The sequence below is a fragment of the Hylaeus anthracinus genome, unplaced genomic scaffold (assembly GCF_026225885.1).
Source record: "Hylaeus anthracinus isolate JK02 unplaced genomic scaffold, UHH_iyHylAnth1.0_haploid 11997, whole genome shotgun sequence".
In the NCBI taxonomy this organism is placed as follows: domain Eukaryota; kingdom Metazoa; phylum Arthropoda; class Insecta; order Hymenoptera; family Colletidae; genus Hylaeus; species Hylaeus anthracinus.
Window position 1 is genome coordinate 888,397 of NW_026534344.1, and position 21,930 is coordinate 910,326.

Here is a 21,930-nt window from a genome sequence, read left to right on the forward strand (position 1 = left end):
ATAAAATATATAAAACCGACTCTAAACAAATATTCGATTATCTAAATTCCACCAAAGACAATTCCAATGTAGAGTCTAATTATGGGTCGAATAGATTTGAGAAAAAATGCTCAAGCGGGCAGACGAGAACACACGCAAACCTTTCCAATTTCTGTTTCTCTCGGTTAAATCGACGATGATCCTTCCAGCCATCGATGAAGGCTGCTCGCGGTCCCCTCGACGTAACGAAATCACGAGCAGAAGACTTGCGCGCGCATATCCGCCTATTATTAGAGAGATAGCGCTCCTGCTCACGTGCAAATCGATCGTCGGACAATAGCTCGAGTAGTTGAGTATCCCCCTCGTTGCTTTGCCCCTTCAACCTGTCGCCCTCTCTAGCCACAATCCGCCTTATACTTGCGTACACCTGTGCCCCGATTACCGATATATGTTCGTAAACCTGTCACAGAGGTTCGTCGATCGCGGACTGTTTACCCTGCAGCGTTTATGATCGTTTCACGATTACAATATTTATTCGTTGAGAGCTCGTCACTTGATGCAGAGGATTGATGTAGAGAGAGACACGTTTCTCAGCAGTTTCTGAGATTCATGTTGAGGACCAGATTCAGAATCGTGTGAGCTTTTAGAGTGTAGGCCAAAACGTGCTGTTAGAGAGTAGCTGAGAAACGAGCTCTTAAGGAATAAATACTGTATCAGTATCTTCTGTTTTCAACATTACACTCATGTAATAAACAATTTTTTTAATAAGTTATGCTTATCTAAGTTCTACAAAATCGTATCGCCAAAACGCGAATTTACTTTTTCAAAAAACTAAGATAAAATTGATACATAAAATAGTCTCGCAATCAGTCTCTTTCGCTTGGTACACTTCTCAGGTCCACTCGTTTTCGTATCACACTTCGTTACTTTGCCCCAAAGTTCGCGATAACGACGAGCCTTTGTGGAGCACCCACGAAGACCGTGTTACTTCTAGAGTGTAGAGCTTTGCTCGTGGTTGTTCACCGAATCGCAACAAAGCTGTATCTTCCGCGGTTCTGTCTTTTCGCCTCTCTGTAGTCGTTGAACTGTGTACTTTCGAGCGTTCTATCGCAGTTCACCCAACCCCTTTTTCTCTCACGAGTGTAACGCATCCACCTTCGCGAGGACCGACGCGATTTGACTCGGAAAACTCTTGAGAAAACGATATAGCGATCGACCCGCTTCTCGGGCATCCAGTTTTCATACGAACCCTGGCTTAATGAACCATCGTTGAAGTTGCTGATTAATTCAGACGGCCCGTTCTTTCGGGATTACCCCGACAGAATCGGCGCCACGCGATCCGCACACCACAAGCAAACACGATCAGACCCTCTCGAGACTCTTCACGCAGGAAGAACACTGCACGTCGAATTTCATTCTGAGCGTCGACGACGGACCCTCGTCGCTTTCGAACTTTGCTTCACTCAAGAATCTGGAAATTTTATTGCGATTGCAGGATACTTTAAATTTTTGAAAAATACACATATAAGTGTAGAACGATCCGTCGTCCTCGCAAAGGATCAAACATCTTTGTATCACTCGATGTGTCTCTGAAACTTGTTTACTTCGTGCGACACCTTTCGGTCAGCTTTGAACTGCTATTTTCTTTGCGATGTACATTTGGGGGAACACGGGAAGCCTTCGTTTCGCATACATCGCGAGAAAGCAGACTCATTCAGGATCCTTTTCTGAGGATTGCACTCTCGCGACGAACCATAGTTTCCTTAGATTTCTACCCCTACCCTCCCTGCCCCCAAAAAAAGAACTATTCAAGTAGTATTACCGTAGCATAGTGTGTACAGTACTCGTATAGCGATTAATTCTAACGAAAAGACAGCGATCCGTTAGCGTTATTTGTAGTATTTGTTTAAACGGAAATCGTGAAAGAAACAATTTAGACTATATCTTCGGTGGTAGTTTCTGGACCTTTTCGTCCCATATTTCGCGGGTATTCAATTTTTGCCGCGACGGACAAGCACGCGAAAGTGCAATCCGTGTAATCCCAGGCATGCATGCAACCAAGTTTCCCTGTCCCCATACACCGAAAACACAACCAGACAACGGGTTTCATTCGCTTTCAAGACTCGGGACACTTTATCACCGAGTGAATTGATTCTCGAGCCATACACGAGCACACTCGAGGACAAAACGGTAATACTACAGAGCGCCGAAACAATTGGACTCTCTCGGTTGCATATTCGATCGGAGACCTTTCTGTTTACCGTCTCTTACGCGAGAATCGGTATGCAACATAGGAAAATCAGAAAGAACTTGACCCGTGACATTCGCTAAATTAATTAGAATTATTCGTAAATACAGAAACCTTCAGAATCGCTTCATTTGAACAACCATGCGTAATTTCAAACAAAGTTTCCAAATTGTCATCTAACCACCGAATTCGTTGTACTGGAATGAAGTACTCGGTTCAAATTCACACATCACAAATATTCCTCAGCTGTGCGCCACTAACAGTATCAATCGCCACATATAGCAAGCGATTCGCTTTCGATATATCGTCCTAATCGTTTCATAACCGCACACAAACACGCTCGCATACGAACACGTGCCCCGTCTCCAGAGTACCAACAACAAGTAATGCGTAGAAACCAGCTACATGCGAGGAGCGTTGAGTAATGTTCTTTTGCGTTCCAGTATATAACATGATAATGCTCACAAATCCATAACACGTTAGGCGCAAGCACGCGCACACGCGACACGAAGAAAGCGCATCGTTGAAAACAGGGCCTGAACTTTACCGATAGACTATTCCCCCGTTTATAGGGAAACTCGAATTATCTTTCGACGATTTCTCTTTTGGAATAGTATTGTAGAATGTTTACATAGTATTATAATAGTCGAGCAACCCTGTTTGCGATCCACCGCTTCGAAACGTCGTGGCTGCTGAATTTCTCCACGTTGAAACGATCGATAGACGTTCAATGAATCCCTAAACACAGTCACACGACTCGTCGATCATTTCACTTTTTGAGTTTTCCTTTCGATCGTAGTCCGACGTGAGCAGCGCCAGTAGTATGGTCCGACAATGGTCAGACGCTGAGCGAAGTAAACTCGACCAAGGTCGGTCATACGATTAATTGGTAACGAAAACGAATCGAAAACCGACAAGATTCAATCGCGAGTAATTTATCGTCCCTTGACAGACTCATCGGGAGCGAAATTGATGGAATTAATGATGTATTCGCATTCGAGTATCGTTCGCGCGCGCCACTTCGTTTCGAGGAAGCTAGTCGACTAAATTGTTGGCAAATGTTGCTTGGTGTTATGACAAATCACGATCATGGGATTTGCAAAACGAGCGTAGTTTAAATTTTGTTTACGTAAAGTGGTTCGAGTGTGTTATAGTTTTTAATTACTGTTTGATAGGGTGTATACTCTTGGTGCTAAATAATTGAAAGACAATGCGGGGTTAGATTATAATTAGAACTGTATTCAAGATTATTTTGTATTGTATTCGATCTCGCATATGATGTGTTTAAAATATTTTTTTTTATGGAAACAATTAATATTAGTTGCGACCAGAAACACGATACAGTCGATCCGTTCAAGTCAACATAATGTAATAAATTAAAATTAACTCAGAAGGATCCTCCTAAAGACAAACAATTATATACTTCATATATCAACAATTATCATAAGTTCCTCTTATATTACACAAATAATAGAAAATAGCTGCCTCCATTGGACTACTTTGAACATATTTTTTTTACATTACAAACAAATCAAAAATATTTTCGATTTGTAAGATAGGTAATCGTAAACATAAAATTTAAAGTATGCTCGATTTGCTAATTGTATGATGTTAATAAAAATAATTGGATGGATCCACCACCGTCGGCAATCGAGATTCTTCTTTTTTCGCGAGGGATATCGATGATAGTACTCTCTTAGATGGTACTAGTTTGTATTTTAAATATCTATAATTCTGGTGACGAGCAATTTTCATTCGACGTTGAGACTATAGTGAAATCAACGAAGGAATCGACTTGGAAAAATGTCTCATAATTAGTTTGTGTTAGACGCTTGAAATTGGAGAAAACAAAAAAAAAATCCAAAATAAAAAAGTTTCATTTTCTTCATAACGAATTCTAAATATTATTTATGTACAGAATTATGAAGAAACATTTCTTTGAAACCCTCAAACATATAATCTGAATTAGATTAATTTCTTTAATAGGCACAGTGTATTATATAATTTTATTTCCCAGTAAATAATATCAACACTTAAATAAAATGAAAATGAAAATTAAAAAGAGTCGATTCCTTCGTCGATCAGGTCATAGCTCTTCGACCACATCGTTTCGAGAATTTCATTTTCCTCCCTCCGCGCTTCTCACGACTCGTTCTCGTGCTCAGTTCGCCCACGAATCAGCGAGCAGTTAGCGTATTAGCCATCTAGATTGTTAGATTAGCGTACGAGGGAAGAATCGGCAACTAAAAAATTCGAATTCCCCGAGCATCTTACTTTCGACGTTTCTAGTCGCGGAAAACTGCCACCGTTAGTCGCGTTTAGAAACGTCAGACGTAGCCGATGGATGTCCACGCGCGATCGTCGTAGAGAATGGCCACCAGTAGGCGTCAGCAATCTCTCTATTACACACAACCACAGAATACGAGCGTAAGTCGAGACAAAAATCAGAAAAGACACCCACGCTGGTAAATGTCGCTGTTTTCTGTCTTTCACGTTTTTTTTCTCACTTTCTTCTATTTCCCCCTGATTCGATGATTGCATTTCACACTCGATCGTACACACACGTGTCTCCCGAAACACGAATCCTCGCTGTGCACCAAATGTGTTCTATTTTTTTTTCCATTTTTTTCTCCTTTTTTGGCCAGAGGCACATATGTCACACACGCCTGCTCGTGCCTTGAAAATGTCCCTGGTTTTTCTATTTGTATCTCTCTTTCTCTTTCTCTCGCGTCACGTATATTCTGTTCGGAAAAACAGACCCAACCTTTTTTAATCTCTTAGGTATATGTACACACGAAAGTCATTCATCGGCACACCACGAGAACATACGATTCACCGTCACTCTGGTGTTATGGATTTATGAACACTACCCCCGACTTGCTTTTTTCTCGGCTTTCACTTTGCTGTTTTCCTCTTCTTCTTTCTTTCTTTTATTTTTTTTTTTTCTCTTTTTTAAAGCTGGCACTCCCCGTTCATTTCCGCGCTGCTACGCCCCTGACTTTGTCAGCGTAAAGTTGTCTTGCGGTATCTTGTCCGTGATGATGATCGATGACGCGTTATGTAAAAAAAAAAAAAAAAAACAAAACGAAACGTTTAGAGTACGCATAAATCTTCCACGAAATTAAAGATTCCCATGCTGAAGTGATTATTAATATCATGGACTCTTATTTTGAATGACTTAAAGTATTCGTGGATTTGTGGGGGACGAATCGATCACAGGGCAACTTGGCGCGCGTTTGGTAGCTCGTCGCCAGCTTAAAACCGACACATTCCACATAATGGAAAATCGCATGATGCATTCCCCTCCCGCTCGTGCATGACTATGCATCGATGGCCAAGCTTTCTCGGATGCCGAGTCGAACGTTCGAAGCGAGAGAACCGAAGGAACACCGACAATGAGAAAGTTCTGAATCCATTCCAAGTGAGAATACGCGTAATTTCATCCCCTGTGGTGCACTCTTTGCGACTCGAAACGCACCAAAAAGACAATATGGCGTCCACGATGGTGTTCCATTGCAGCTAAGGGGTTAAGAGTGGACGAATCCTCGTTTCAACGAGCTCTATCCGAGAAACGAACGAAAAATACTTGTTACCCGATCCCACCCCCATTCCCCCCGTTGGTCTTAGAAACTTCAAGGAGCTCGATGACGATTTCTCGCTGAACAAATATCCTGACTGTGATCTCGGACACGTTTTCCGATATTCTCGTTTGTCTTTGAGAACAACTGCGAAATCTCCCCCCCCCCCACACCTCTCTCTCTCTCTCTCTTTCACCCTCCGGTCCCACCCCTGTTGCCTCTTTTCGCGTACTCGAACGAAAAGCGAGCGAATCTCCTAGAAGCAAAGTGAAACAATCATCGAGGTCCTTGCTCGTCCGAGCACGATTCTCCACGGAATTTCTGCAGTTTTTAAAGTGTCCCCTGAGAAACTTCCAACCCCCTTCGTGATTAAATCTCGTTGGATCTGCACGCGCCTCGTCCCCCCTCGCTCTTAAGGAGACGATCGATTCCCGTCGGTGTCCTCGTCGACGTTTGCACGTTCACCGCGAACTGCACCTTCCGGCACAAACCACCCCTATTTCTCCAACCCCTTTCCCTCTTCCCAACGTTCGATTAACAGCGAGTCACGAGGGTGTTCTTGCCCTCTCAGCTTCCGATTTCGGACGAGTGACCTCGAGCTTTGAATTTGAGAGATTTTGCACCGTAGAAGAAGGAATGAAAGGGCTGTAAGACGATTATTTAGACTTGGTCCTCTGATATATATTGCGTTGTTATTTATTGGTAGATTTTTTAAGTGAAACTTTAACTTTTAAATTGCTGAGTAATTTATTTCATTTTAAGTTTACTTGCGAAAAATCGGTAGTTCTTTATTGTTTTTGGCAAGCACAACTTTTGTGAAAATGTTTCCAAGGAAGATTTCTCTTTCTTTCGACTAGTTTTGTCCACCCGCAAAGTTCGAGTCCGTAACTTATCAACACCCCTTAAACGTCCTATCTTCTTCTATTAGCAAACTTCTTAATCGAAAGCAGCGGGAATCGTTCGATATCGGAAGTCGTTGGGCCACTTTGGCGACTCGTCCCGACTTTATCGTTTAACTTTTTGGACGAGACGACTTTTCCTCGCTGCACTTTTTCCATCCCTCTTTCCTCGCTTCCTCTGTCAAGGAATCGCGCACAGTTGGCCCCTCGAAAAGACATTGGTGTGGCCAACTGTGCGTCATACCTCTTGGAAAGAGTACCTGGATCCGATACGTTAACTTTGGACCGAAAACAACGCGCGACCAAGTACGAATACGCTCGATGCCGCTACAATTCTCTATTTCTGTCTCCCGTTAGCGTGTACTTTAGAGATTGATAAGCTGGGAGAGTACTTCGTTGCTATTGACGCAGCTAGTGATTGTTTTCACGCAGTAGTTGCAACTCCGTGGCGTTTGTGAGCTACCTCGGGGAGAATTGGTGAAATTGGGAGGAAAAGTTTGACGCTTCGATGGTAAATGTTCGCTGCTTTGAGTGTCAGCTTAATTGGTGCGAGTGACGTGATTGGTTGGCTGTAATTCTCGCCCCTGGGAACGACGTATGCAATTGTAAGGAAATGTGTGTACACTAGTCGAGTACTTTTTATCGTATTTCCTTACTTTTGTACGTTTGGAGGTCTTTCTGTTAGTATTTGTACATACAGTCAGTCTTTAACGACGTCTTTAAGAGACGTTCGGTTTGAGGGCGCTTCTCAGCCACGGAGTGCAGCCACTTCGTGTAAAAAATTGCGATGGAAACGTCGTGATTGCTGGTGGACATCCGAAAAGCAATTTTGGTTCTTTCAGGCCGTTGTAGTAGTAACGTCACAGCGTCGAAGACTTCGTTATATATTAACGTAAATAGAATTATACCTGACATTATCGGAAAATAGTCTACAATCTTCATTGAAATATCAAGAACATTACAAAAAAAATTCCATTTGAACTGGGCAAAAGTATCAAAGGTTATAGGGAGCTCGCAAATTTTCAATCTTTTAAACAATTTAATTTAAACAAACTGAGACCAATAAGAAGCAGTGATTTCTTTGAAAAAATGATTCACCCCTAAAAGAACCATTGCTCTTCGGTTGGCCCCCTATGCGACGTGCTAGACAAAGAAAGCTTCAGCACCCGTTTGAGCGCGCTGGTGGTATCTTAGTCCTGTTAACCGGCGATATGTAAACGAAACGAAATTGTCGCATATCCGTATACGTGACGTATGTGTGTATGTTGTGCAGAGGATAAGAAGGGCGGCGTCGACCGGAGCAGCACGGTCATTGCCAAAGAACCCGAAGGTAAACTTGCATAATCGAAGGCCGAGAAACGTTACACGTTTCGACGTCTCTCGTCTTCTTGTGTATACATATGTACCCCCGTGTATATATGTACACTGATACGTATTTGTCCTATGTATGTTTTACGTGTAAACCATCCCCCGTTTGGTCAGTCTGGCTTCTCCCGTTCGCGGGGGATCTCGAACCTCAGTCCCCTCGTGACCGGAAGTGTTTCATTGGCTTCCTGTCGTCCCTGACCTTTGTCGCGCTCTGTGTCGAGTTCCGTTTCATCCCCTGCTGCTCACTTTATATTTTCATCTTTATATTTTTCTATAAAGGACAATTGGCTTTCTTTTACTAAAACGAGAAATATTTGTAAAGCCACCCCTTGGGAGCCTCTCCATTCATACAATCCACAATAAAAGCAATAAAAAAAATGAAACATAGCTCGATCACAAAGGGGTAACCGCGTTTCCAGCAATTTCAACGTACCCCTCTCTCTTTCTCGTAAGGCAGAAGAACGTTGCCTTCGATTTGTGACACTGAAATACATAACGTGGAATTTTGTTATAACAAAAAAATAAAAAAAGGCATGCTTTTTGGCCAAGAAAGCACAGGAAGCTTAAAATTCGCGTTGTTTCGATGAGAGTAGGGGCAACGAATCGGAGAAGCCAATCCCACGGGGGGCTCAGTGACGAGCTTTCGAGCCGAGCTTTTGCACCCTGTCTGTTCCAGCTTCCGCTAACTCGTACTTCGGATTTACCGTCTCTCCAGCCTCCTCTCGTTCCACGAACTAATCAGGACGTTGCGCGCGTTGCTTTCTCTAATCGGTCTGCAATTAATCGTAGCACTCCCTACCCCACCTGTATACGGACGGGATGAATCACGATCCCTCCCTCGGGCTCCTAAGCAACGCGCTTGTGCGAGCCGTTCCGCACCTTGGATGATCTAAAAATCTATCGAAAAAAGCTAAGAAGTTTAGATTCATCGTTATCAGATCAAGAACCTTTAAGTTTACCTCTGAACGATTAGGAGACCCTAGGTTAACCTCTAGAAGGCATGGAGATCTTAGGTTTTGTGATTAAAAGCTTACGAGGTCCTATGTTGATCGCTAATTGAACTCTAGGTGGAATAATATAGAACTCTAGTTGGCCACATAGAATTTAGTCTCTATCTCGAGCTCTAGAGGTCAACAGTTTCCACTTTGATCAACCCCGACCCCAAAAACTTGACCTCCAGTTAATCATCCAGAGGTTAACTTAAACCTGCACAGATCCCATTTAGACAGCCAAACATGGCCCATGATGTTCTTTCGTAAGAATTTAGAGCAATTTCCCCGCGGAACGACTCATACAGCGCCGCACACGTGCGTCGTGTGTTTGCCTCGAGCAAACGCGTGTTCAGTTTAGAGAGAAACTGTTAGAGGTCTAGGTTGAACTATACGTAGACTCTGTTGTTTAGCGACGCACGAGCGCCAGGTTCTTGTTTGTGTGTACCCCTCTCCCCCACCTTAGTACATATAGCGTACTCGATTTAGAATCGAGGAAAACGATGCGACGTTGGACGAGGCAACCCATTAACGAACTAACCAAGAGAGAGATTAACGATTCGAAGACGTCTGAGGCCTGCCAGGGCTACTGGATACGCTGTGTACGAAAATGGGAGTCGAGAAGCGTCGCGACGCTCAAACATCGACCGTGTCACGAGTTTTACTGTACGCTATTAGCGCTAGGCTGTTGTTAGGAACCGTTGCAACGTTCTCGCCCCTTTAGCTGGGCGGATAATATATGTGTGTGTAATGTTCACGTGCTGCTGGTTGTTTATTTGACCAATCAATCCGTGATGGGACACGAATCACCGCGAGTCATCGCCAGAGCCCTTGACGGATATGGCTGCTTGGAAAGGATAAGTGAATTTCCAGGGGTTGGGCAAGGTTGGAGCTACTCAGGCGGCCACGACTAGCTTTCTGACCCTTGCATACCAGTCAATTGTCATTCTATTAGAAAGCTTTGTTTCTTGGTCCCCGAGTACCAAGATACGACCACTCAAATCTCTAAAATCAGATGATAAAGATTTTAGGTGTTTGTGTTACTTGCCTAACTCCTGTAGCTAGCTTTTTGGAGATTTCATCAATGTGTTTGGATAGACGCGTTTGATGCATCGCTGTTCAGCGTTGAATGTGGTTCTTCGCGTAGGCGTAGTCCCATCGTAGTTGTTTCATCTTTCATAGCAAACGATTCCTCATGTTTTGGTAGTTGCCAGATCATTCAGCTGTCATTCGTTAGACCCTTTAAAATTAAGGCTGAATTCGTTCATAAAATAAGCCAGAAAATGGTCGATTCCTGTTAGAATATTCTTCCTCAAAAATAAACTCAAGAGTCTATAAAGTGTATACATATGTAGCTTTGTAGAGAATTTTATTATAAAAGGATCCGTGGATTCTAACAGCACTTTGAAAAATTGAGCTCCAAGAGGAACGCGGTTTAATGTTTACTTAAATTTCTCATGCGTGCAAAATAATATATGAAGCACTTACCTTCGCTCGGCAATCCATATACCATACAGTAGTCCTTCAACTTGTTCGAAATACTCCTCTTGGGATTTCATCCAAAAAATATACCACGCAACGCTTGATAGTTTGGAGCAGCCCTTGATGTTTGGACAAACAAAGCTTTCTCGCCTATATGTACAATACATGCTTGGGTTCGATGCAAACCTTATTATTTCACGTGAAAAGAACTGGAATGTGATGTAACATTAAAATTGGATATTTTAAATATTGTTAGAAGACAAGCTTAAAATTGCTCTATATAGTTAAAAGTTTTATTCACTGCAAAGATCAGAGGGTGCTCCAAAAAGTGAACTAGCCTCACTCGAGATACTTCCCCTCGTACCACCCCTCAGAATGTCGTATAACTTCACATTGACTTGATACTTTCGGTGATCATATATCCACCTTGATGAATTTCTGACAGAAATCTTCGCAGTAAAATTCTGAAACCTCTCCCGAATCGACATACTCCACCAAAAATTGATTCTTCGTACCAAACCATTCCCTAAATGGTACATATCTTATATTCAGACTTTTCGTGGTACTCGCGGTGAAATCTAGCGAGAGTGCCGCGAATGTTGGGCGGAAACAGCGCGGAGTAGAGCGCTGTACGCGTGGCCAGCTGTCAACGGAAATACCTGGCCGCTTGGCACCGCTTGAAAATAGATTGGCAGCAGTTCGCATCCTCCTCGAGGCCGGTTCGCTCGAATCGCGATAAAGCCTGGTCGATCGTCGATTTTCCTCTCTTCCTCTTCCAGAAACGGAAGTCCCGCGCTCGAGGATACTTTGGCTTTTCAAACTCCTGGAAGTTACATATTTTTTCTCCTCTTTTCACCTTCTCCTTCGCCGAGGGAAAAAGTGCGCGTCGATAGTGGTAAATGCGATTCGGTGGAAAAAGTCGTTGGAGTCTTCGATATGTCGGCCGTTGCTGGCTTGCCAGGTTCCTCGAAGCAGCCTGATAATTACGGTGAGGTCCGGTGACGTTTGCGAAGTGGAAATGGCGCCTGGTGAACCGTGATGGGACTTTTGCACGACGATGGAGCGGTCGAGGAGAATGGGGAAAGGGTTAGTCTGAGTTCTGGTCCGAGTAACGTTAATACGGGATGGCCCAGTTGGAGACGGGCCACCTTGACGTCTTTCGTTCGATTCGCGTCGCGTGTCATCGAGAAATCATTGGCTCTGGTGAGATTTTTCGTTTTCGTTATTTGGAAAGAATTCGTGTTTCGTTTTTAGGGAATAGTACACATATGTGTCAATATTCCTCAAGAGATGGGACACATTAATGATCCTTTTTGGAAGTTCAGACATTTTTTTTTATACTTGCTAGAGTTTCTGGTGCTTTATCAATTTATGGTTAAATCTGTAGATCCATTCTCTGACAGTTGAAGTCAGAAATTTTATCTTATAAACGAGTTTCAAGCTTCACTTGAATTCATATAATTACACGTATCGAAACTACGCTCCTCGATCGCTTCACCAGGATCTGCCACCTAGATTTACTTCTTAAATAGAGCCTTCCAAAAGGTTGCTATTCCTCAGTTTCGTTGACCATACGCCAAAGATTGTCCCATTGGGTCCATCTCGGTGTCAACGACCAGGGATGGGGCAGAATTTTATTCAAATAACCTTTCATTTTCTCAGTGTAAAATTTCCTCTCACAATTCCAATTTGCAAACTTTGTCAAACGAATGAGAATTTTTGAACAGATCAGGGACAGTCGCAGCTGGCAGTAGACGATCGTCGTTGACGTTTTGTTTCTGCGTCCCTCTGACGGTTTCCAGGGCCACGTTCCCTGGCGTTGCACGTCGATGATTAATGGAACCCTCCCACGCGAAAACGAACTCGCCACGGGTTAGAGTTAGACGCGGCGTTGGGTCACGATCGCAGCCAGACTTTTCGGTCTATTTCAGGAGCGAAATCGTGTCTATGTCGACGTACAGAGAGAAAATCTATCGCGACTGTGCGTAACTCTATTCTCGTTCCACTTTAGCAAAGGTCGCTCTCGTGGCGAGTAGTCCAGTCACTCTGGGAATTAATTTTCAACTGGTGATTTAGTAGATCCCTCTGAAGAGTATTTTTTTCTGAAACCGAAAAGTTTATTAACTTGATTTAAATATTTGTATCGTTGGAAGAAATAAAAGGATATCAAATTCAAAATTATACTGTTCCATAATTCAGCAATTATATTATTCCACAGTTGAATCTGAAGTGACTAGGCTATGGTAATTGCCAATAGCGTCTCGTTGGCGTTCGTGCTCCTCGACGACAGACCTTTCAGACGAGGCTGAAGATTGAACTGTCTAAAATACTTCCCAGAGTCTCAATTAATAAGACTGTCTAATTCCTCGTGCCAGTGATTCTAACGTCTTCCAACGCTAAATTAATTCATGCCAAAATACGATTGTAAATCCAATTGCTTGTTCGACAAGTTGTTTCGTCGACACTATAGCACTTGAACTGCTGTTTGAATAATCCTCAAAGTCTCGAGGATGACTCCACCCATCGACTAATGAGAATTTATCTACTAATTCCTCGCGCTGACGATTCCATCATCGTGTAACTAAACGTACTTAGCGTGTAACTAAATCTCATAGACCCAAATGCGACTAGGTCTAAATGCTCATTCTAGATGGTGTTTTGTTAGCTCCGCATCACTTGGACCGTCATTCAAAGTCTCAAAGACTCTAACTCCTAACTAACAGGACTCGTAAGGTTAACTATTCGCCTGAGAGATCCCAGTGCCCCCTAACAATGACTCTCATAGACCCAAATGCGACCAGGTCTAGATGCTCGTTCAATGACGTGTTAGTTTTTATGCTCCTTGAAAGTGTGAAGAAAGAGTCCCGACTAACGCAGTCTCAATGTCTTCTAACACGGAATTAATCTCGATGGGCCCGATTACGACTCGGTCTAGCTGATCGGTGAGGGTTGTTCTGTGGACCCCCGTGTGGACGCACCCCTCTTTGCTGACACTTCTAATCGGTGAAATTCGAAATCTTCGACAAAGGCTCCGCCTCCCAGGGCACGCCTCCGAACAGTCCTGCCGCCGTGTCCGCACTCATCAGGGTAGTCGGGGCAGCGAGCCAGAACAAGCAACCCCAGAACCAGGTTCAGGGGAACCCCCTTGGATTAGCCGCGGTACTCCTACAGGGAGCCCAAGGTAATTCGGCTTGGTGAAACTTGGTCGAGGGGAAGGGACGGTAGAAAAAGGTATTTCTTCATCGATTTGGATGAGATGGTTCCATTTATTAGGTTGTCCAGAAAGTTCGTGCCAATTTCTAAGAAAACTTCAAAGGCAAATTTGAATCTTGATATACATATAATTATTGAATTACATTTTTTGGTACCACCTACCAAAAAATCGACATGGGCTTCCCAGGCAACCAAATATACCCCCGTTTCTACCGTCCTTCGTCTCTCGGTGTGAAAATCATGGCAGCGACGTTTTTGTCACTTCCGCCTACGCCAGCGTCGAGCTTGAATCGCGCAATTTCAAGGACACCCTAAGAAAACGGCGCCTGAAGGAAAATTTGGGTATTCGATTAGAGACTTGCGTGGATCTATGTGATCTCTACGCTCTATTTTAATTAGGGCAGTCGCAAGCAATTAATTGACATTTCGTAGTGACACCAATAGTTGGCGTGCTTGCCGTGTGCTGAATCGAAACATCGATAACATGCTTAAGACTGCCAATTGCTGATTGATATCTATTTTATTTCGTCGCTTATCGATACGAGTTGGGGAAGAGAAGTTTATTTCTCTCGAAAGGAGGGAATTCATGGAATTAAATATAGTCAAAACTTCGATAACTGCACTGCGTTGGTCAGTTATAGTGGTGATCGTTCAGGAACGAGTGAAACTTAAAGTGAAAATAAGTATAATGGGTTAGTTGTCGCAAGTGTCCACACTCGCAGGACTTTTCGGTCTGATTCTCCTGCAATTTTCAAACCTGTATCAAATCCATGTATTGCTACTCGAATCGATCTCTACGAGGTAACAGAAACAATCTACGAAGCCTGTCCTGTACGACGCTGGTTTCTGACCGTGTATAGTCGACAGTACAAATACGGTATAATAATCACTGAAAGATTCATGGTCTATTACCTGGAGTGTACCATACGTATATCGCAGACTTTGTATTTTAACAAAGCCTAAACGTTACGTGGAATACACGTAATTCTTTTATTTTATAATTTTGATGTCGCTCAAGTATCCACCTTTATTGACAGACATACATATACTGTTATTAAAATCACATAAACTCTTTTGGAAAACTCTCTCTATATATATACATATTTTTATAAAGTTTAGAATCGAACATAATTTAAATAAAAATCAAGAACCGTATTTACACCGTCGACTATGGGAACGAACGAAGGAACCGAATCCAACTTGTAAAATCCGCGTCGCGGTTGAAAACGAGCGGTCGATCGAGGATGGCCCCGGAAACGACGCCAAGAGACGACGCCGTGGCGACGATGGGCGCCGTTCTAGCTCGTTTTCTTTCTCGTTTCTGGTGGACGAAACAACGCGAGAGGAACGAGAATAATCGCGAGAGATATTACGAGCCAGGTTTTTATCGGTGGTAAAAGTTTACTATCAGTCCCAGCAGGGAGTCGAGCGAAATTGCAGACTCTCCCTTGCGGCTGTTATCCAGAACGAGACATAGCAGCGGTTCTTAAACTTTTCTCGGTCCCCATAACGGAAATATCAACTGTATTATCAATTTTAGAAGCTGGATTCAACGACTGGTGCAAAATATTTTACCGGTGAAAAAGAGAATGGCGTCCATCAAGTTTCTTTATTTTCTCATTGAAGACATTTTATTGACGGATAAGATGGTGTTCTGCAAGTTGAAAAGTAATTTCGATTGATAACAACTAGACTGCGGATCTTTCTGGAAAACAAAATCTTTGCAAAACGTACCTACAAGAACTTTGAATTTTTGTTATATTCTTGCATATTGTAGCTTTTTGCGCATTCAAATTTCTTCTAGATGCATAAAAATCCGCAGGCTAATAATAACGCTTGCAGTGGTCTCAAATATTTTTTAGTTCTCTACCTACAAGTTAAAATCGATAATTATCCCCCTGTTAAAAATCTCTTTTTTTTTTTTTTTAAATTCTCGTTTTCGAGCATCGCCATTAGCATACGGATCAATTGTATAGATAGCCTGAAGATCGAAATCGCTAGGCAGTTATCGGTGAGTCCCATTTTAGAGTCGAAGCATGACTTGGATTTTTCTTATTCTCCTAAAACATGCTCCGATCACCACCGCCCACGCCACACACTCACAGCGAATATATCACTAATAGATTCTCTCATTGTATTTTCGATGCTTGGCCCCCATTTTCTCCCTCTCATTTTCATCCTCAGAGCACATATTTTTCAGCATCGCTCACTATCATGCATCGATCACGTTCTAGGGATCCAACGAATGCTTTTCGTTGGTTTCTCGCCACATACACGCTTATATAGTACTGTCTGATCTAGATTGATCGATCAAGTGAATACCAAACAACGCCTCTGCATTCTGCCCTTTTGCTTTCGACGATTTTTTTTTTTTCTTTTTTTCTTTCTAATTTTCTTGGTTTTTCATTCCCTCGAGACGGTCCCGTTGCGCTCTCGCAACTTACCCCAATTATAAGCTTCTCCCAATTCTAAACTATATAAAAAAAACTCTATCTCCAAATTTCTCTCGCGAGTTTTTCCGAAATTTTTCCTGGGGGCAGCAGAAAATTGATTCGAGAGCACAACGAACGTCCGAATGACCAAATGACGGTACGAAACGAGACCAGAAGAGACCGGGAGAGAGCTGTTGACGGAGGCTGACAGTAGCTCGTGTTTTGGTTGGTTGGTTGCATGACTAGCTGGCAGCGCAGGAAGCGGTAGCAGCAGTGGAAGCAGCAGCAACAGCCAGAACAGCCAGACAGGCGCTTCACCGTCATCGTCGTCGGCCGTCTACATCGGCAACCACACCGCGGCGACGCCCACGACATCGTCGCGACGCTACGACTCTGCGAGCAACGGTCTGTATCGTTTAACACCTGGAATCGACCTCCTCTGTCGTCTCGACGCCTTTCCGACCCCATCCCATACGAGTACACGCCGACACTCGGTACATTTCCCGGTCGATTTTCCCTATGCCTCAGATTTTTCTTGTTTTTATTTTGACTTTTGGTGCTATTAAGGCGGATGGCCCCGTTATGCGTAACAAATCATATTTCACACAAATATTTCTATTTAGTAATTGGAAATACTTATTTTTATCAAATTAAATTCTTATATGGTCTGTAATGGGGTTATTCGGCTTATTTATTTTGGTCCTCGAGAAGTCGATGCATCGTTCGAGGAAAAGTTGATTTTTAAATATTTATTCGGTGAGCGAGTATTGAAGATGAATATGTAGGAGAGGGTTTCGGATAGTGAATTCCATTCTATCCATTTTTGATAACGACAAATGGATTGTTATTAGAGACTGATGAAAGTTGGCTAATAGCAGGTGTTGTTTGAAAAAGTAATTGGATATTCGTGCGACTGGATTGTGAACGGGATTGGATTCCAGCAATATTGAAGCGCATGAATTGGTTCCGCGGAATAGTTACCCGTTCCCTCTGAAAATTACTGAATGTAACGAAAATCCTGTAACTAGTGGAACTGTGTAAATAATTGAATAATAGGAGGGTTGAATAAATGATGCTAGAGTGTTCAAAGCACCGAATAAATAATGAAATTAAAATTAGAATAATCGAGGCACTGTATAAGTATTACGTGATTGATGGGCTGGATAGATAATGAAATGAAAAATGGAATATTCGAGGGACGGAATAGATACCACAATAAAAATTGGAGCTTTGGAAAAACCACAGAATGATCGAAAGACTACTAAAAAAAATAAAATACTCGGAAATGGACTATCGATGAAAATGATTGAGAGATCAAGAACATAATTTTTCAAAGTAGAAGCCGCGTGGAAACTTTTGAAAATTGACGGTGCAGGGCAATCGCAATTATTCCACGCATACACGCGCAGATTCGTCGCGATGCTTTTATCGAATCGATCCTGTAATTACAGAAGACGCAACGCATCAGTCCCGATGATCTCCGATAATGCATTTCATTGAACAGAGACGAGCTCGCGACCGCATTGTACGGCTTGATTGATTCCCATAATAGCCAAAAGTGCATTTATCTCAGCGACGCCCATAAATCAAACTTCCATTTCGCAAATGGAAAATATTTTCGCGTCATCCTGGTCAATATGGGGGACAATTCATTCGTTTGTTAGAGGAAAAAAAGATCGTGAATTTATTATTATTTTACATCATACTCAATTTTTTAGTTTCGCGAGATTACTGAATTTTCACGAAAAAAATTTCAGTTTCCTAGATTCCAGTAATATAGCTTTCCCTTACACATTGTCAATGGCATCACGGAACAAACAACGTCTATGCAATTTTATTATTTGAAATTTCGTCAGGACGTGACGATGCATTCGCTTTTGGGCTTAGCACCATCGCTCGGTGCTTTGAATGAGGATAGAACCTTCTTCTCGAGGGATGCATCAGCACACTGTCGCACGAAGAATCCAATTTACCAAATTTTCCACCAGTGGAAAAATTAGAATTTATCAAGTTTAGCGATACGACGATAGGACGTTCAAAGTTACGTGAAAACTCCGCGACGATGCATTAACTTTCAATTTTTATTACAAAGCAATGCTCCAGTATCTTTTGAAGGGTAGTACTGATTGCATGCGACGTATTATTTTTGGGGCTAAGGCTGTTTGGTAAATTTTTGTATATTTGAATATTGAATACTTTGGTAATTAGATAAAAATTATTCAAGTATTGTTGGAATATTTTATTTCTTGGTACAAACTGGCACGTTATCTCGGTAGTGATTCATTTCATTTAATATTCTACTTGTATATGAATTCATGAGTACATTACTTGTATTCTTCACTTACGCAAAACAAAATAATAATATTATTACATTGATTATAGAATATATTCAACATACATTTTGTATTTGTATGTTTCCGACATTACTGCACACCTTAAATGCGTAACATTCGTATTCATGATTTATAATCGATTAAAAAATATTTCGATAAACATCACAATGATATAAAAATACATTCGAACGATTGAATAACGCCTAGCAACAATATTTGGATAATTGGACCAGTAACAGTCCAACAATCCTGTCTGATAATACCCGAGTAACGACATTCCAATACTGAAATATTCAAAATTGCGCCGATCGAGTATGAAATTATCGAAATAGACCCAGCCCAGCTCCAGCCCCTCCCCTCTCGCCCCCCGTTTCGTTTCGTCAGAGAGGAAATCGCTTTTAATTTCTGCGAAGCGCATTCGATGACCCAGTCCTCTGTGTTTCTGCATGTTCCGGTTGCACGCATCGCTGGCATGCCGCGTCGTTTTCAATTGCATGCGCCCCGAACGAACGAAAAATCAGAACCGGAAGTCCGACGAACGGGCGCCGCTGGATACGTGCAGCTTGGCCCGGCCGAGTGCTGCGACCCGGAAGACGGTAAGAGGAGCACCAGCGTCGCTAAGGTCGCAGGGAAAGCGAAAAAAAAGGGCACGAAGGACGAGGACGCCTGCTCGAAGCTTAGACGATGTCGCTTGTCGTGAAGTTTGAGCCACGCGACGTTCCACGGCGCCTCGAATTCCCACCTAGATGGCCAGTGAGTCTGATTGGTAATACATAGTGTCATTTCTTAGATTATAATATAGAATTCTATAGTATAATTTAAGAAACTGTGCTGTACCACTAAGACCCACTGTCCATCTTGTCACCTCTGCACAGTACCTCGATATACCTTTGGATATTTCAAGTACTTTGTCTTTCTGTGATTCGAGAGTGTCTTCTTACACTTGGAGCCTCGAAAGTTGGTCAACTTTGAGAATTTTATTCGAAGATACGGTATATGTAATCGGTTTCAAGTTTGGTAGAAGCATTTATTGATCATCAAAGTTCAATTTCAGAGGACTTCGAGGCTCGTTAAGCGTCACGAAGAAGCTCCTCGCGCGAGCTTCTGTCTTTGGAGACTGTCGGTGTATCTTTTTGGTGTCCCCTTTTTTCTGGATACCTGGTAATCGAGGCACCACTCGTGGTCTCTGGTATTTTGCCCTTTTGGTAGTTGCTGCGTGATTGGTTTCGCGATACGACGAGCTCGTTAACGTACGAAACGCAATTCCTTGCTACCAAGTGGACCAGTGATTCAATAAATTAATTCATTCTAACAATAACCTGTGCAAGATCGTGAACAAACGAGTCGATTTGATTCGTCGTATCGCGTATCCGTCGTAGCGAGTAGTCATGGTTTTGTTTTGGCGAACGACGACCCGTAAGTAGTAAGTATCGATTTTGGTTAGACATGGGAGTCAACAGGACACCGTCAGGCACGACGCCAAAGGATCCAGCAGCACTTTTAGTACAATCAGAGTGTCCTCCAACGACCTCAAGACTCACTTCTCGCACGAACCCTTATTTATTTTATTTATTTTTTTTTTCCATTTTTGTTTCTCTTTTTTTGGATATTGTCTTTGAAGAAACACGTGGTGCCACGTGCGCACGCGTGCCGACTCGCACAATTGTCGCCGTGGAAGACAGAGTATCACAGTTTGAGTGGCTCGAAGGTTTGAGAGTTTCAGAGCATTGAAGACTCATAGGTTGTGTGTCTCGAAGCATTGAAAGCACAAATTTCGAGTAACTCAAAGGATGTGTAACTAGAAAAGGGACTTGCGAAAACACTCCGAGCATTGTCTCTGTGCGACCCTATTGTTTGTCCCGCATTATGTAACGCAGAGTTTAGTGTGCAAACTGACCACTCGTAAAATACCATTTCTCCAAAAGCGACGTTGCATTCGCCAAACAGTTTTTTCCTATTAAAATACATTTGCTATCTAATTCGAAACATTTTCTCCCCCTCCGTGAATCTAATATTAATTGGAAATTCAGAGTTAAAGTTTCCTCCTTCAAAAAGGATGTACCATTAAAAATTCAAATATCCTTTGGACGCGATAGCTGCGAATACCGAAATAGTTTCACGTGCGAAATTTCGTGCTGAAATGTAAATTTCCCCTCTGGGAAAATATACCTTGGAATTAGATATGAATTTTGAAAAATATTTGTCTGTATATTTGTAAAAATATTTTCTCAATGTGAAATTCGTTTCTGGAATCGCGATTAAAAAAATAGTGCTTTATTTGACGTTGAAGTATACTTAATACGAAGTCGAAATATAAAAGCTGATTTACCGAGAAGTGGCCAGTTGTCAGTTAGTCAAATTTGACCTGACTTTGAGATTTGTTTAAATAGAAAATGGTATATCGCGCGATCGAAGCTCGTTACGGGTTCGTTAATAATCGAACGAACCGTGGAATGAACGTCAGACCTCGAAATGGAATTTTACTCGTCGCTGGCAATCGAACGTCGCGTAGGAACATTGATTAGGCTCTCGTCCACGCTGAACGCTACAAATCCACGTGTAATTCATTGTGTAGGCGCAAACTGTGAACGTATATATACGTATACATACCAATAAAACTATTGAAACCCAATACGTTGTGTTGTGTGAAACGGTGAACAAAAAAATCGTCGGACAGGCTTCGTAGTTAATCACATTACATTACTTACGCTAGTCCGCTGATAGAGAGTCGTTTGATCGCAGTTCTCGTGCGTGTTTCCTGGCATTTGCAAAAAGGCTGAGGGAGAAAAACGTGGAAGTACGAGATCACAGCAATGGCTTCCAAGTGCTCGTAATTGTCGTTGAACGCTTCTCGCAGCTGGTATGCGATCGAAATGTTTGTTTACAATTGTTGACGTTGGTCCAGTTAACCGCTGCCTCGTTGTAATCGTGTGCTGTTAGCTTTGGGGTGCCAAAGAATAGGAGAGAGTACTCTGAAGGTTTGAATAGCTGGAAACTCGAGTCGAGATGCGCTGGTGGTCGTCATACTGAGATGAATACTGTTTATTGGAGGGACTCAAACAGTTCGGATACTTTGAGGAACTCGAGTGATTCAACAAAACATCCGAGTCAAAAGAACATTTCAAAGCTTTAAAGACTCAAAGTAGTGAAAAATCAAAGTCCATCTCTAAATACCGATGGCTAGAAAGCTTGAGTTATCCCAAAGAATTCTTGTACCCCGATGGTTTCAGAAAATATTCGAGTACTCATCTCGGTTTGATACCAATCACCCCAAGTAGATCTCGCTTCGTTTTTCCGTAAGCAAGCTCGATTAGGACCGAGCCCCCTAACCCGATGCTTGACGTCCAACGCAACGAAGGTGTCGCGAAACGATCTCGAAAACGATTCGTCGGTGTGATCCCGTGCCAGC

The 21,930-nt window shown here is 42.5% G+C and overlaps 1 protein-coding gene and 1 long non-coding RNA gene across 32 annotated transcripts in view; both read left to right on the forward strand.

Moving 5' to 3' along the window:
- Positions 1 to 21,930, forward strand: part of LOC128889650 (calcium/calmodulin-dependent protein kinase type II alpha chain) — a 100,173-nt gene that overhangs the window by 72,792 nt on the left and 5,451 nt on the right. For 10 of the 31 annotated variants that reach the window (XM_054147445.1, XM_054147446.1, XM_054147450.1 and 7 more), the window contains one exon: positions 7,978 to 8,034. The exons of 9 other annotated variants lie outside the window; for them this stretch is intronic. In XM_054147445.1, the coding sequence (XP_054003420.1) occupies positions 7,978 to 8,034 (57 nt within the window). Of the gene's footprint in view, positions 1 to 7,977; positions 8,035 to 9,550; positions 9,817 to 13,571; positions 13,725 to 16,434; positions 16,594 to 19,042; positions 19,118 to 21,930 lie in introns of those variants that run through there. 12 more of the 31 variants (XM_054147438.1, XM_054147443.1, XM_054147439.1 and 9 more) reach the window with 6 other exon arrangements.
- On the forward strand, positions 10,825 to 13,466 carry LOC128889654 (uncharacterized). Its single transcript, XR_008460488.1, has 3 exons — positions 10,825 to 11,531; positions 12,271 to 13,174; positions 13,345 to 13,466. It is a non-coding gene; the product is annotated as an uncharacterized LOC128889654 (long non-coding RNA).